Source organism: Pungitius pungitius, chromosome 1 (assembly GCF_949316345.1).
Source record: "Pungitius pungitius chromosome 1, fPunPun2.1, whole genome shotgun sequence".
Taxonomy (NCBI): domain Eukaryota; kingdom Metazoa; phylum Chordata; class Actinopteri; order Perciformes; family Gasterosteidae; genus Pungitius; species Pungitius pungitius.
Window position 1 is genome coordinate 24,310,856 of NC_084900.1, and position 16,687 is coordinate 24,327,542.

At 45.7% G+C, this 16,687-nt stretch overlaps 1 protein-coding gene across 5 annotated transcripts in view; it reads left to right on the forward strand.

Moving 5' to 3' along the window:
- The window catches only part of mib2 (MIB E3 ubiquitin protein ligase 2), a 34,554-nt gene that overhangs the window by 515 nt on the left and 17,352 nt on the right, over nucleotides 1–16,687 (forward strand). For 3 of the 5 annotated variants that reach the window (XM_037477819.2, XM_037477820.2, XM_037477822.2), the window contains exons 1-5: nucleotides 5,077–5,207; nucleotides 9,325–9,732; nucleotides 10,979–11,150; nucleotides 15,172–15,278; nucleotides 16,399–16,593. In XM_037477819.2, coding sequence (XP_037333716.2) covers nucleotides 5,177–5,207; nucleotides 9,325–9,732; nucleotides 10,979–11,150; nucleotides 15,172–15,278; nucleotides 16,399–16,593 — 913 coding nt within the window. In that variant the 5' untranslated portion in view covers nucleotides 5,077–5,176. Of the gene's footprint in view, nucleotides 1–3,774; nucleotides 4,048–5,076; nucleotides 5,208–9,324; nucleotides 9,733–10,978; nucleotides 11,151–15,171; nucleotides 15,279–16,398; nucleotides 16,594–16,687 lie in introns of those variants that run through there. The other 2 variants (XM_037477823.2, XM_062563443.1) reach the window with 2 other exon arrangements.

Consider the following 16,687-nt stretch of genomic DNA (forward strand, 5'->3'; position numbering starts at 1 on the left):
CAAACTGACACCTGAGCCGTGCACATGGGTTTTCAACATGTCTACCTATGCTTGCCCATTAAACCGGTTCGCTCAACAATGCTTTCTTTCGAAGAGCCCCTCAAAGGAACCGGAGTAATATAAATGGCACGTTGTGTGTCCTCATTAGAGAACGTGTCTGGGCTGATGTGGCTAGCGCGTAAGCTAATCTCTGCTTGCTGACTAGTGGGGTGTCATGGTACGTTTTCTGTACCTGCCATCTACTTTATTTTGTGTCCGCATCCAAGGAACCGTTTTCTGATTTAGGCAAACAACAAACGAGCACACTTTCTAAATAAATAAATGTGAGCACTAAATTGTTTTCTGGGCGCATTGACAACCCTCTGCTCCGATGAGGTAGACCGGTGACGTTGTGTTAACATAGTTACCTGTTGCACAAGCCCTAAGCCTTTATAACTCATCTTTCCGGTCGTGTCGGTAGAGATGAAGCGGAGCTTCAGCTGCCACACTGGAGCATGTCAGGATCTCTGTCAGCCACACCCACCTGGAGGCACAGTCCTCTGCTGGCTTCCCTGTCTGGTTGTCCTTGCTTGGACAAACTAAACTAAGTCCCAATAATAAAGGGCACAAGTGGTGATCAGTTGATTGGGAAGAAATGGGGAAAATATTGTGTGGGAGTAATGGTTATAAACGCTGTGCTCTTTGCACTGTTTGTGTTTTTTTTTAAAGACAAGCATTCATCGCTATGGTGGATGGTCTGTACTTGTACAGTGCTTTTCTAGTCTTCCGACCACTCAAAGTGCATTGTTTACCTATGCACACATTAATGACGGGAGCTACCATACACAGCGCCACCTGCCCATCAGTGACTAGCATTCACACTGTAGTCACTGTCTAAAGGAGCAATGTTGGGGTTAAGTTAGGGCCGTGCGGTATAAGATCTCCTTACGTTATGAGTTAATCACATACCATTCATACCGGTGTTACACCGTAACAAGTGACGTTGCTCTTCGGCGGTTCGGAGCTACTTGTCTTACGTGTGTTGACATTGAGTCGTGGTAATAACTTTATAACAACAGTGAATAATCCACAACCAACACTTTTTATCAGGGTACAACACCACGACACAACAGCTTGTGACACATAAACCATTAATGTGTTTACTTGAAAAAAAACGATACTGTCAGAATCTTTCTAAATACCGTGATATGAATTTTTGGCCTAGGTTGGGTCTCGCTCAAGGACACAGTGACATGCGGGTTAGCATGACTTGGGCCCCACCTGTTTTCTTGTGGTGCCTGTTTCTGTCTGTATGTTATTTGGTATTTTGTCTCTGAAAAGATCTTCTCCCAAACATTTTTGGTTCGAGTTGATCTCTGCTCTGTTATTTAGCAATTTTAGACTAAAAGAGACTCGTAACTTTGACATTGATGGATCTTTTTGTTGATAACAATAACTGGTGTTGAGGCTAAATCAAATATATTTGAGAATGAAGGCACAGAATTTCAACACAGCCCTAGTAGTTGTCACCACAACAGATTGTTTTCACAGCAACCACTGTACGAAATTAGCCACCGGATTGTTTTGTGCACTTGTGTCGCCGGCTCTCCAGTGGATTGAAATTCTTCTTTGGGTGGAGAGCTGTCGTCATGACGACCTTGTATGAAATATTTGGAGATAAAAGGGTTGGGTGTTAGGGTGAATGCCGATTCAAACAATAATAATCCATTAAAATATCTTTGCTAATTAAATAAAACGTATGAGGGCATACACTTTCCCACTGTATTTATTGTCTTTTAAATGAACGTGCGTGCTTTCATAAAAACATGTTACTCTGGATATTTATTCAATTTCAGAATAATAATCGGTAAATGCCATCACCTCATGTTCACTCTATCTTTGCTGGATGCCCCTGAGCATTTGCTCAAATAACAGTACAGTATTGATGTTACACAAAACCAAAAACACTAATCCATTCCAGTAGTGAGTGTATTTAGATTTGTATCCGGTTGAAGGGTTAGTACCAAATCTATTCCTGGCCTTGGCATGTCACAGGGAAACATGGTCTACCAGCTTCATGCTTCAGCACGGAGCATCAGTGATGTTAACATAGAGTCCTGCACGCTGTGCTGAGGTCCGTCCGTCAAGTGCTATCCGGACATGCCAGACGGTTTGTTACACAGAACCATCCGAGGAAGCCGTCACTGGAAACAGTTTGAAAAAGGGAAGGCGCCACCAACAAATACACTTGGAACATGGTTTGATGAACAATCTGTCTATTAAACTCTCGCCAAAGCGATTTGGGAGGAGAATTGAAACCTCCCATTTTTGATGATGTAACGGATTCTATAGCAACGCGCTAAGCTGGCCCCCCTCAGGAGCAGCCTATGTTGTTTCTTAACACACAGTCGCCTGTCGATGTGTCTCAACCACACAGCCAGCTGTTAGCAGCTGCTCACAGGATTCTGTTGGTTCTGTGCCCTGGCTCATCAAACACATAACTTGCTTATACTTTGGGGTAGAGGAGAAACCTTTTTGGTCCGAGCTGGGTCTGAATTCACAAGGCCGAGTTGGTCCCGTGAGCAACAATAAAGGTTTGCTCAAGCAGTCCTGCACAGGACAGGAACAGGAGTATTTGACAAACGTGTTTCCTGTCTCCTGGACTCACTGGTGATTCACCAGTGGCTCTGAACAATAAATGACCGATTGATCGGACGCACCTCGCAGCCATATCTGGCGTGTGGCGTCTAACATTTGGGTTTCTCCCAGGTTGCCACCAGCAACCTGCATTTCAACACTGTTCCGCGTTCCGATGGCCATCAAGTGTGTGTCATCGTCTATTTTAAGAAACTATGTGAATAAATCAATGAATGCCCCCTTTTGTGTGATGTGGTCGGCCCATTACACAGACAGCAGCAGCTTTGTTTACAAGACCGGAGAGCGGTGTAATAAACTTCGTTACAAGCCCGTGTCTCGACCGCTTCCGAAGCCCCCCTGCTCATTCATTGGCTGTTCCTGTCGTGGCGCTGTACATTTGTATGCGTGTTGTTTGTATCTGCCAGAATCAACAGAATGCTGTTTTTGGCTGGTTCTTGGCGCCATTAGAGTATTGAGTAAGAGTATCGTTCAAGGCTAGGAGAGTGTGGGGGAGACATGCGCAATCTCTGTCACACACACACACACACACACACCCACCTTCACACACACGCACACACTTTTTCCTGTGTGAGCTTGCAGGAGACTCTGGGCTGGTATTTCCAGCAGCCAGTTTGCGACCATAAATGAGTATAATGGCAGGTGCCCATTCATCAAAATCTCCTCCGGCCCCGCCCCTTTTGTTTTCACTGAGCACACGCACACACACAAATATCATCACAAGGACCCTCCCCCAGAAACACCGCCCCTCCCCCCTCCCGTCTGTCCTCCGCTTGTCTGCTCATTGGCAGCCGAAAAAAATGCTGCCCCCCCCCCCCCGCGGTGCAACAGAGGGCTGCTCATCCTTACGTGGAGCTCGGCGCTTATGTGTTTGTACATAGCGATCAGCAAGCCCAGCGTGTCGGCTTCACATGCGTCCCTCGCGTCCTTTGTGTCGGAGCGCGGCGTCAGAGGACTCTGAGGGGGAGTGCACCCTCCACCCCTCCCCCGGCCTGTGCCGATGCCAGAGCAAGGGTACGTCGACCTGAATGCAAGGCTCGTCGGGCAGCCGCTGTCCTTTGCTATCTTCTGCCCACTCCTCCTCCTCCTCCTCCTCCTCCACGGTGGTAATCCTTGCTGACACAACGCACAAAGGACTAAATGCTTCCAGCAGCAGGGCTCCCTCCTCTTCCTCCTCCACCAGCTGTGATCCTTCGGAGCCGGGCATTACACCTGTAAGACCGCGCATCACACCGGCCTGGGTGCCCTGGTCCTCCACCCACTCTATTCCCTCCTCATTCAGGGAGTGCATCCGAACAGGACTTCAAGCCCTAAGGAGGGGCTCTTTTTTCTTTTTTCATCATCTCTCTGGAAACCGGTAGGACCACCGGTAGCCCACCCCCCTTTTCATCTGATGCGTTTATGTGGCAGGAGGTAGGATCTGATTCCTCTCTGTCCCCATCTATGTCTGTCTCTCTTTTATTCATCTTATACTCTCTCATCAAAACTGAAAAATTTCCGTCTTAACTATTTGGGTTCTACTAACGCGAGCCGTGACAACCAGGCAATGCTTCTTTTAAGTCCTTGTCCTTTTTGAAAATGAGCATTCTGGAAATCAGACAAGCCAGTCTAATTTGTCTCTGATGCTGTACGGCTGCTTCCCAGTGACACAGACGGGCCCAGTTGTGCGCCTAAGGCTACTACAACTGTGCCTCACGTCACTGCAATCGGTAGTTCAGGTCGTCGACGTGATAGGCAGGCAGACATGGGGCTAGATTCTATCACTGCTTGTGGAGCAGACAGTCCGACATCCAACAGGCACAGCGTGTAAACGTGGCAATGTAGTTTTTGGTTTTTAGCCTGTAAATCATTGATTGCAGGCAGCCTAATCACAGCATGGTTAGTAGCTATTACCACATTAGGTACTTGCTACTTAAGTATATCACATAGACAGTGGCTGATTGGATCATTACAGGATGATTACATTGCTGGATAACATTGAATGTCAGCCATGTTGCTTCCGGGTTGGGTGAATACAAATTAGGGGTGAGAGCTTGCGTTGCACATACAGCAACGTGTGACTGAATATTGACTTTTGAAATGATGTTTTACTTTTCGGTCTGTCAGAAAACAGAAGTTTGGATTTACAATGTGTGACTTGGGCCTGTGTTGAGACTAGAGGTGTGCCTTTTATAACAAAAGGAATGGATCAAAGCTTCCTCAAACTGATTATGTGATTAACGTCCCATTAAGTGGTGCATTTACCAGAAACACAGCCCGTTTTTTGGAAGTTCCTTCTTTACCTTATACGGCCAGTATATTGTTTTTCTTCAGATAAGTCATCAGGATTGTCAAGTTCTTGAGCAACTTTCAAGAAATCAACCAAAACCCAGGAGAACAGAACTCCATGTTCCAAAAACAGAGGGCAAAGTTCACAGCCAACCAAATACTGGAAAAGGTTCACTCCCCCTTCAGTAGGATGACGGCTTCATAGTGCTCTGCATTTCAGGGGGTCCAGCTGGTTGAACCAGGATAGTATTACAGAAATCCCACAGCTCCTGACATGTTCAAAAGTGGGCTGAAGATCATGGGGCGTGAGTATGATGATCTGCGATAGTCTCCGCACCGTGTCATCGGACGCACATTAGGTTCTTCTTATTTATTGGGTTTTGCTGGGTTCTTTTTGTCAAAGGCTCCAGGGATGACGTTTGCTTGTAGGAATAAGTCTATCAGTATCAAGTTTTTTTGTATCTATTGTTGCAGCCATTGGGCCTTTTCTCTTCTTTTTAAGATGTGGAGACGTCCATGAAGTGTGTTTTTGGATTAGTTTAAATAGTTGTACAACAAGCGAAGCCTGTTTGAGTGAAGAGGACGGTAGGCCGGGCAGAAGCCTGAATCAGGAAAATGGAGCGACTATTTTTAGGCCTTTTGCGCACTCGGAGGAAATCTTTGTGAATGTGTTATTTACTCACAGCCCTTATTGATTTTCTCGAGAGCCCTTCGGCCACCAGATGTTTCTGACACAAACCAGTTCCAGCTGGCTTTCACTCATTTCTGATGTTCGGGTTGATGAGGTTAAAGCTCTAGAGCTTGTTTGTAGATTACTCTTTGTTGAGGTCCAGTGGCTGAGATTCAAAAAAAGTGTAAAAAAAACAAACAGCCCAAACACATGGCCTCTTCTTATTAGACAGAGTGAGCCGATAAACCAGGCCGACTAAGAGGACACGCAAACTGTAGCATGTGTCTGATGGCAAACTGGTCCACCGGTAAGAATTTGCTGGCTGGCTTTTATCAGTCGGTCTGCCTGCACAATGGAATATGTCTACGTATTGAAACCACCATGTTACCGCATGCCCATTTTCAGATGGTATTTATAGCATTCAAAGTCCTAATTCTTGTTCATATCCCAAAACTACAATCACAAGCCCAAAAAATATTCCAAACAATTGTTTAGTAAATTTCTTTTGTTTTCTGTGTTGATATCATATAATATAAAAAAAGTAATTTTGTTAATGTAAAGCAGTTGAAACTAAACTTGGTGGAGCCCTTTTTTAGCATTAACACCTACCTTTTGAAACCAGCTAAAAGCATTTGTTTACGGCGCGTGTTGATTCGTGTTGTGGCCCGACGCCTGGCTGGTTGTTTGTGTGACGGAGGTTGACTCTCCGATTGGCCCTCAGCAGTGTGCGTGACAGAAGCCGGTCCATCTGTTTGTTGCAGGCACAGAGCTGTAATCCTGCCCGTCTTGGCCCTCAGTCTATAAATTAGGATATATGTCCAATCGTTACCATCTTAATCTTTTTCCTGACTTTGTGTTGTCCTTAACATGGGCAAACTTTGACTTTTTTTTAAAGTTGATTAATCACAAAATCTCTTGCCAAACTACCGTTGGATTTTATCAGCATCATCATCTCATGACGCTGCCAGACTTTGCTCCCGCCGGTGCTGCAGCTAACATTGCACGACACTCAAGGTATAGAAATGCTCGAGTAAACACAGTAATGCACAAATATGATCAGCTGGAGTCTGTGCAAACAGCTGCTGAGGGTGCTTCACTTCCTTCATTTCAACAAGGTAATATCTTTGGTACGTAGTATTCCTTTACTGCTCTCCAGGATGCATATTTCCAGCAGGGCCCATCTGTCAACACCAAACGATAACATGCGCTGGCATTTAAGGAGATGAGGGTGATTTGACTAAATCTGCCGCACGGTGCAGAATGAGCGCGCATTCCATGTTATTGCTGGGTGCACGTTATTGAACGGTGTCATCGGAGAGCGGCAGAAGATAAAGCTCACACAGTAAGACGTGGTCTCGGTGGCGATGTGGGATCGGAGCCTGTTGCCCACATAGTGTCATCCACCTTAAATTCCCCCGGGCTCCATCTACTTGTCGCACCCAGTGCTGTTCTGAAAGAAAAAAGATGAGAGATCGGTGCGTTCCGCCTGAACACACAGTGTGGGGGCAGCAGTGTCCATGACGTCGGAGGCGGTGGGGAGGTGTTTGGGAATGTAGGTGGTAGGTTACGTTTTCTATCTTCAATCCACAATGGCAGATAGCGGACTGGCTTAAGCGTGAATGTTGAAATAAACAAAGACTCTCGTGCTTGGTGTAGGTGGGGCGTGTTTTTAGCTCTGTTAGAGCTCCAATTACATTGCATTCTCAGTCGCTGCTTCAATCCCCTTGGCAATTCTTGACATTCATCCACACCAGAATGGGGTAAAAAAGCAGCTGCCTGTGAAAGCTCCTGTGTTTTTGTGCTGACATGTTTGACGATTGGTTGGGTTATTATTTCATTGCATAAAAGAGGCTAAGCTGCCATTTTTTGGACAGAGAATGGAGTCTAAGCGGCCTGCTATGTTTTCGGGCTTAAGCAGATGCTTTTAATACCAAAATGACAAGTGTAATCTCAGCCCCATTTAAGACATCTGTCAGCCTTATTATTGAATTATTTAAATTTTTTTGTTTTTACTGCTATAAAACTAAAAATAATGTGTTAATGGTCAGCAGGGCCGTAGATGTGAGCCTGCCTTTCCAACAAAAAGTGACAACAATGACAGGAAATGTGCTTCTCTTCCTCGAGGAACTGTGCGCATGTCAAATCTCCTCAACAGACTTTTGATCTTCTCTTCAAAACGTGTTTAAGGAAAGAGGCATGAACACAAAGTGCTTCACGGAGGCTGTGGTGTAAAAGCTATAGTGGTTGGTAGTGCATGTGGACAAATGTTAAGCACTCGCTTTCAGTTTTATTAGCCTGCAGATTTCCTTATTTATTATCCTACGCGTTGACACAGAAATCTGCAGTGTCATGGAGGAATGCCTCATGTTTGTCTTGTTGTACTTATGGGTTGGGGATGGAACACTGCGCCAGCGTACACAAGCGCATCTGTAACCATATGGGATCAGTGAACAGGGTTGGATGCTGCTGATGGTCACGCTCCTTAGCAAAAGCTGCTTCTGCGTATTGCTGACTCAAGATGCCACATGGAGGCTGCTTCCTTCCTTGTTTCTAGCACCCTGCGGCAGTCATGGAAACACTGAAGTCATCAAACAGGGCTGCGCATGTGAACGTGTTCTTCTGCAAATAGTTTTGAAACGTTTTCTTTTGTAAGGGTTTCTGTTATCTTTTTATTTCTATGTATTTGTCTTTTGTTTGTTTGCTTGTGTGCTCGGTGTTCTTCTCGTCGTTCGGAGGAAGTGAAACTCCAGCCGCTTCCCGGAAGAATTCTAGAACCTGTAAATACAGCTGTATAAATTATTATTCTTTTCAAATTTCTATTTCCAGATCTATGATCTGAGAAATACTTTGATGATTGGAATTCCATATCAACTTTATAGAGATTCAGGCTTTTAATTAAAAACACTAGCAAATCGTCCCCATCGTGATGATGAAAATGAACAACACAAATGAACAGAAAAGAGAAAATAATTCATACAGATCATAATACATGTATTACACAAATGTTTTTGTTAATGGCTATTGCTTTAGATATTTGCTTCTCAATGCATAGGTCAAACCTTTTGTCCACAACTTCAACATTAGGTCTGTTTTGTTAGCTGCAGGATGAAGCATACTCCCTCTTCTCTTTGCTCCCCATGATCGGTTTTAAGTCGCTGAGTGTTATCGTTGCGATGAATGAAGCCAATAGACTGTTTTGCTCAGGATATGTGTGTTTTTGAGTGGGCTATTTGTGTTTGTGTGTATTTATGTAAAGGGTCAGGTCAGTGCTTGATTAGCGCAGCAGGGCGTAGCAGTTGTGTCCAGCTGCTCTCTCCAGAAATGTGCCATGACTCACAGTGAGGCCTTCAGTGACTGATCCGGCAGTAGGGAGAGAAACAACTGCTGTAAAATGAAGGAGACATATGGTGTGTTGCTTCAGGAGTCCCTCGGCTGCCACTGACTGACTTGTAGTCGAACGCACAGGTTGTGCGATTTCCTCCTTTAAAAGCATCGGAGACAAAACCCCAAAGGTTCTGTGTCCTGAGTAAAGCCGTAAAATGGACTCTAGACCTGTGGTCAAGGGTCAGCTTTTATGTTGAATGTTATGTACAGTACTTAGTGTTTAGTGTTTAGCCAGTATTTAGTGATTTATACTGTTTATTACACCATGTCATCTACCTCCTTACCCGCTGTTTCCTACGGTGACTTTCCAGCTGTATTCCCTTGGTTTCACTGAGCCTTCATCCGCTCTCTCTCACTCTCTCCTCCAGCCGCCCCCGAACTGTTACCTGAAAACCCGCTGGTGCCGTCCCTCCCCGCGATATCGTCGGCACGAGCCCTCCACCTTCAGAAGCCCCGGAGGCGCAGCAGCAGCAGCAGCGGGAGTGAGAGCGCCGCCAGGCCTCAGGCGCTGCGCTCCCTCCCCGGGCCGGGGCCGGGCCCCAGCAGAGGCGGCATGGAGGTGGGAATGCGCGTGGTGCGCGGCCTGGACTGGAAATGGGGCAACCAGGACGACGGCGAGGGCCACGGGGGCACTGTGGTGGAGATCGGGCGGCAGGGCAGCACCACGACGCCGGACAAGACGGTGGTGGTGCAGTGGGACAGCGGGACGCGGACCAACTACCGCACCGGCTACCAGGGGTCCTTTGACCTGCTGCTTTATGATAACGCCCAAATCGGTAAGCACTGACACCAGCCAATTCTAGTTTGAAATGTACTTGGAATTCCAAAATCATGCGGGTACACCAACCAAAGATCTTCGAATGTTTATTTGTCAATGTGCGGCTGCTAAACCTGCACAAATAAGACAAAGGAATACCATATCAAAGCGCCCTCACACTGTGAAGGGCACCCCTAGTTTTCCTTCCAAGAAAATGGGATCTCAACGCTCCTATTTGCACATATTTAGATGAGATTCTATTCAGACCCTTGCTGCTAAACTTTCCATGCTAATGAACATCAAGCTGTCCAATTCACAACAACTAGCACTGATGGCCACACACAGTTACAGTGCAATGGTTAGCGACTTTGGAGAGTTGGTGGTCACTCATTTTGAGATAAAGTGTCATGGAAATTAAAGTAGTGAAGCTCCCACATGCTTCACTTCTGAAAAATGAACAGAAAAGAAAAGGTTTATAAATCAAACAAATAATTCCTTTCCAAATCGTGGGAATACACTTATTCCCTTTTCCCTCTTTCGCCTCCAGGCGGTTTGGATGGAAGTGACGCTCTGACAAGAACCCCGCCTCAGGCTGACTCTGACCCCTCACAACCGACGCATTGGCCACAAGCTCGTTTATACTTTGCCACATGAATAGTTGCAAATAGGCATAAAAAGGGGCAAAACATTGTGGCCACATTAAAGCTGTATTACAAGTGGCGCAGTTTGGAATTCAGAACGTCTGATATTAGCGGTTAAGTTCAAAGACCGTATCAGAGGACACACATGCCTGCGTGCTGGACAACATGGACAACCCTGCATCTCTGTAGTGTTTCACAGCCCTGTGATTAAATTCAGGGGTTCAGTTTCAGCATAAAATAATGGCTCTCATATTCTCTCATTATCAGCCATCCGGCTCTATCCTAGACTTGAATGACACATGCAATAATGTAGCACTCATTAGCTTTTTGCTCCATTTAAAGCAATATTTTCTGCCTCAGAAGCTTGCCCTTTAATGGAGTGAAAGAAGAAGAAGAAGAGGAGGGGGAGAGATGATGAGTTAATGGGGGGGAGGGGGGGTATTTTTGTCCTAATGTTTGTGCCTCAGTTCTTCCACATCACATGATACAAGTGATAAGTAACGTGGGAAGGAAGGACACGGCGTGTGACTCGGTGACTTGCATATGGCGGGGGGGTTCGTTGTAGCATGTGGAAGCTATAACCGCACTCACCTGTCTTCCACCATTTCTCCCTCCCCTTTCCAGGTGTGCGTCACTCCAACATCATCTGTGACAGCTGCAAGAAGCACGGCATCATGGGAATGCGATGGAAGTGCAAGGTGTGCTTTGACTATGACCTGTGCACCCAGTGTTACATGAACAACAAGCACGACCTTGGACACGCTTTCGAGCGCTACGAGACGGCGCACTCCCAGCCGTGAGTACCGCCTCCACAATGGATCCTCATTTAAACTCTCGCCTCTGTTTTGACAAGCTTGGTCCGTCCGGTTTGATCTTATTAGTGGTGTTTCCTCCAATTCATTATTGTTAGTCTGCTGTCTGTCTACGCAGGCCAGCAGGTCAAGGCAACACCAACAAGTTTTCCACTTTTGTACCGGTCTGCTAGTTTTCATCAACAGTAAACGGATATACTGCCTGCTTGTGATACGTATCTTTTTATCAGTTTCCAGTTCATACCAAGGTTTATGTCCAAAAGACTTATTTCGAACGCATTGGCAAAACCGTGCTTGGCCTTGTTAGGCATTAATGTTTAGAGAGCTGATTCCAACATTTTCAGTTTAACAGGGTTCTCCCTTCAAAATCCACTCTTCCGCATTAGTTCACAGTAAAGCTTTAAACGGCCTCAGGCGCAGTCTGAATGTCAGCTGGATGGCCCGTTCTCCTTTTATCGAGGTGATATGTACGACCCAGATTTCTTCCATTTAGCCCGTTGCAGGGCCAACAAAGCTCTGTGTTTTCTCCTGTGCCTGCTGTCCAATGAAAGGTGCAAATAGGGGGCGCTAATCAAGGCCTGTTACTCTTGAGCTTCAATATGATTAGATCTAGTTTTAATTAGCTAGATAGATGCAGAAATGTACAGTATAAATACGAATCTCTATATAAAAAACGATATCTAAGGGTTCACCATTACGTTAACATGTCAGTGAAATGGTGTAATTTGGTCATGACTCCAATATTCTCACAATCACCGCGGTTTCACTTCCTGCTTTAGTTTTTTTCGGATCACATCCTCTAACGATAGTAAGATAGAAATATCTTAATTCAGATTTATCTGGATTGAAGTTGGGTCCACAGCTAGTTTTTCCTCTGATGCTTGGGGTGGAAATTGAGCTGCACACTAGTTACAGATTTCAGTTTTAAGTGAAACCCGGCCTGCAGTGATTATTTAGCACTCTGACGGTAGCTGGAATGTCATTTTGTTTCCCACCTCACTTTCTCTTAAGTATTGTTATTACATTATGGAGTTGTTTTTTTTTTTGGTCGAACAAACACTCATATGAAACTGAACAGGTCAGAACAGGTCACTGCCCTCCGTCTGTGGACTCGCAAATAATACACAGTTCCAGTTCTGAAGAACCCTTTTTTCATTTCACCATTGGGTGAAAGTGATATATAAATATATATATATAACCCCCCAGTTTCTGATAGTCTTATGTGGTAACAATCTTTTTATTGTTGAAGTGAACAGTATTGTTACAATAGAGGAAGTATGGATGAATATATCTGCCTCCACTCATCTGAAGGCTATCTATTGATAGTTCGAGTTGTTTGTCCGTGCCCCACAATACACTGGGCCCTGCGTTATTGCTTATGGGAAGATTATTCTTATGGAATCTGAATTCAACATTATGGTGTTTGATTGGATTGACATATAATCTACGGAGACAACTTTTTGCAAAATGTCGAACCAAATGGAGTCCTAAATATTAAAGATTGCATTGGTTTTGGTTCTGACTTCTCGTTTAGTTTACATCCAGGTTCTCAAAAGCAAATATTGAAGATCCGAATAAGCATTGCCAGCTGCTCTGCTGACCCGCGTGTAGAATGTCCACCACGCTCGGGTTGTGCAGGGCAATGGGGACAAGTCAAAACCCGGCGCGCGGGGGGGAAGGAAGGCGCATGTGTGGGAAAAGATCCCATGGAAGTCCCCTCTCTCATCGGATGAGTGAAATAGGAGCACTCCACAGTTCCGCGCTGCTGAAACCACACTGCGTCTCCTTCTTATTTCTGGACCACATTGACCCACATCTCACCGGCAGCAATTCAAAAGACTCGTTTACAATCTGGTTGTCATGGGACGCACTTGATAGTTTAGCTTGGTTTCATAATGAGGGGGCTTTTTATTGTGCCAGCAGTGGTTTATGTAAGGGGGCTGGAGTTCGGGCCTATAGTAACATAGTTAAGAGGGACATGTGGCCCAAAACATGTGTGAGGGTCTAATGACTGTTTAAGACGGCTCGATCTGTTTGCAGTTCATTGACACTGTGGGAGGGGGAACTTTGTCGGTGTCCCGAGGGGACAATGGCAAGTTGTCGTCACAACAACAAAAACCCTGCTGCGCCCCACCGACACCATCACCAACATGGTGCGAGACCTGAGCCGGATGTGCTGTCCATGAGCGTTCCATGGCAATCTCAACAAATTTAGTCGGATTAGCATGCTCACATTCTCAGCTGTGCGGTTTAGCGCATAAAACATTTTCAAAAGGGCAGCACGTGTGTGTACCATATGTTTACGAGGAGGAGGCTGGTATGCTGCTGGTTAATCGGCTCTCCAGGACACAGACAACACACACACACACACCCGGTCAACGCAATGCCTAATCCTCCCCTTGCACACCAAGCAACAACGTAGCAAGTCGCTACGTTTTAAGGAGCACCATCCAGCCCGACCCAAACACTGGCCTCGCTTCACCGGCGCCGTCTCAGTCGTCAAGCCAGAGTCGCAGCTGTCTGTCATTTTCAAATTACTTACACAGGGCTTTTGTACTTTCATCGGCAAAGTGTATCGAGTGTGCTTTGAAAGGTGTGTCTAATCAAACCTAGTCGGCTCTAGCCCTGATTTGTGTATTCACAATAGTAAAGCACAGACCCGTGACAGTAAGTACAGTGAGTGCGTGATTTCAAGCCGGGGCCACCTTCTTTGTAGCAGAAAGCTCTGATTCAGCCACAACTGGTACTTTGGTACCAACACGTAGCCTCACCATGTTTCTCTGCTATGCCGATTAGTATTTCCTTGTGATTTTCTCTCTGCAATCCCGAAGCGGTGACTCTTGCTTTCGGCCGTCCTGTGAGTAGATGTGGGTCTCTGATCCTGTCTAGGAGCGGGGTTGACATTTGGCCAAGCAGGATTAGAAAGCTTGATCCCCTGAAAGAGCTGTTGTATTTCTCAGAGTAGCTCCACTGAGGAACAACGTGTCACAGGCAGAGACATCTGTCAGTTTCCGTCCTTTTAAGGTCTAAAATAATTCTTAGTCCAGTTTCTGGAAAAGTCTTCTCCGTCACTAACCAGCTTTGGTATCTTTTTAATCAGTGCTTTCGGTCTGTTCTAAATCGGCTTTGTGCCATGGAGACGTTCTCTCTCAGGACGCTGTATCCTGCATTGCACCCAGGAAGCCGTAAAATCCAGCCAGTGACGTGGGGGGGGGGGGGGAAGTCAACCAAGGCTAACTTTGAGCGAAAGCCTGGCACGATAGCAATGTGGGAGCAGCAAAAGCCTTGATGAGGCTCCCAGAGGACTACAACTCCCACAGGGCTCTCATCTTCTTTTGAGCACATTGGATTTTATTTGACTTTGATTTCCTCCAAGAAGCTGTTGGGTTTAGATTGAAGCTTGAGTTTGAGCTTGTCGAGAAAGTATGGGAATAGGGAGCTCATTTGCACCCAGATCTGATCAAATCTTTACCATAAGGTATGTCTGTTTTCAATGATGTAAAGTGTTTTTCTGAAATATTTATACTATTTATTTAAAGAGGGTTTATTCTGCTCATCTCTTAACTACAGTGAAAACCACTTGTTTACTCAAGGGTAGTACTTTACATTATAAAGGTGTACATGAAAACTCTGCTGGCTATAATTCTAATGGGTTTCATCTGGTGTGTCTTACGTGTTAAGTTTTATCATACATACATTCTATCTTCTTGATAGCCTGTTCAACTCTTGGTTGGAATTTCACAACAGTATTTTTCAAGGTTTTTCCAGCACGCGTCCATTGCTTCATCAAGGATGTCTTTTCCTCGCTGATTTGCGTTTCATGATCTTAAAATGATGAATTGATCTCTCAGTCAGACGGCCGACCAATGACCTAATTAACATGACCAGAGAAGGATAAAGTGATCTATTAGCCTTGTACCTAAGAAGGTCGTATCGGGTCTTTACATTGCCTTGGGCGCTGTGTAGAGCACTTTGTTGATCTGTGTCTCCGTGCTCTCATCACAGGGTGTGCTTGGCACCGAGGCAGAACCTCCCGCGGATCATCCTCAAAGGAATCTTCCAGGGGGTTAAAGTGGTTCGTGGACCCGACTGGGATTGGGGCAACCAAGACGGTGAGTGGTGCGCGGGGGGGTGGGGGAGATGTTCTTAACCGCTAACTCTGTGCTGCCGACCCAGCGGGCCCCCTTTACCTTCTTGAGCTGTACCTCTTCAAAGTGTTTCTTCACCCCCCCCCCATCATCCCTCATAATAACAATCTAACCTCACATCTGTTTAACCCACAAAATGTCGTGTCAGTGTGTGTCTGTGCGCATTTATGTTGCCGGTGACTCATCTGAGTCTGTTCCACAGATGTGCCTGTCTTCACTGAGGCTTTGTTCCTTAATGTTTATTTTTCTTTCTCCAGCCCCGTGTAGTTTCATAAACTGAGACACCCGTCCACTTTAATAATGTGTATGATGGAAGTGTTGAGTTTTTGTGGCTTCCACTAATAATAATAATGATGAAGCAACCCTTAAGACCGTTAAGAACAAAACTGTACTCACAGACACCAGCAGATGTTTTTAAATAGTTTAAATAATAGTTCAAATCTACCTTCGAGCAGGCTACATTTAAGCTCTTGAATGTTCCCTTTAGGGAAAGAGAGACTGCGATTGTTATCGTCGGCTGGGAATAGCAAAGCCCCCCTTTGCTGGACTAAAGCGAATGAGTCAAAATGTCCTTTTGGTGTCTTCAAAGCCCTGAGGTTCAGTTAAGTCACTCATCAGGCTTAAGTGGTAGATGGGGTGAGCACATGCAGGAAGCTCTGAGCATGCTCAGAAACCCCCTGTCTAGTCTCCCAAGTCTCTGCTTCAGCTTGTGCTGATTGGCAGTGAGGCGGCCTGGTGACTTTAAGGTGACATGTTTGATTGTTCAATGGTGATGGGGCGCTGCTTGTTGGACTGTGCAAGCTCTCGAAATTGGAAGTGACTGACACCCAGTTTATGTCTCTACAGGGCGAAATCTTCCTTCCACACTGTTGTGTTTGTCATGTCTCGCATATGTTCTTGTTGTGCTTGTCAAACCACTTGCGCCCTCTGTTGTTTTACATTTTTTTTTCCTCCAATCTTTATCTAACAACCTTTCTCTCTTTAGTGAGATTCATTTGATTTCACTGCCTTCATTTCTCGGACAGTGATGCCTTATTGTTTCTCGAATATTCTTGTTTGTATGTGTGCATTTTTCTGTGTGTAGGCGGGGAGGGTAAGGTTGGGAAGGTAGTGGACATTCGGGGCTGGGACACAGAGTCCGGTCGCAGCGTGGCCAGCGTCACCTGGTCCAACGGCACCACCAATGTCTACCGAATGGGCCACAAAGGCAAGGTCGACCTCAAATACGTGTCCGACGGCCAAGGAGGCTTCTACTACAAAGACCACCTACCGAAGCTCGGTAAGGCAGACCTGATCCTGATCCTATGGCATTTCTCTCTCTGTTGTTTAAGGGATTAAACTAACTGCCACATATTACTCATAAGTGGAGGTCA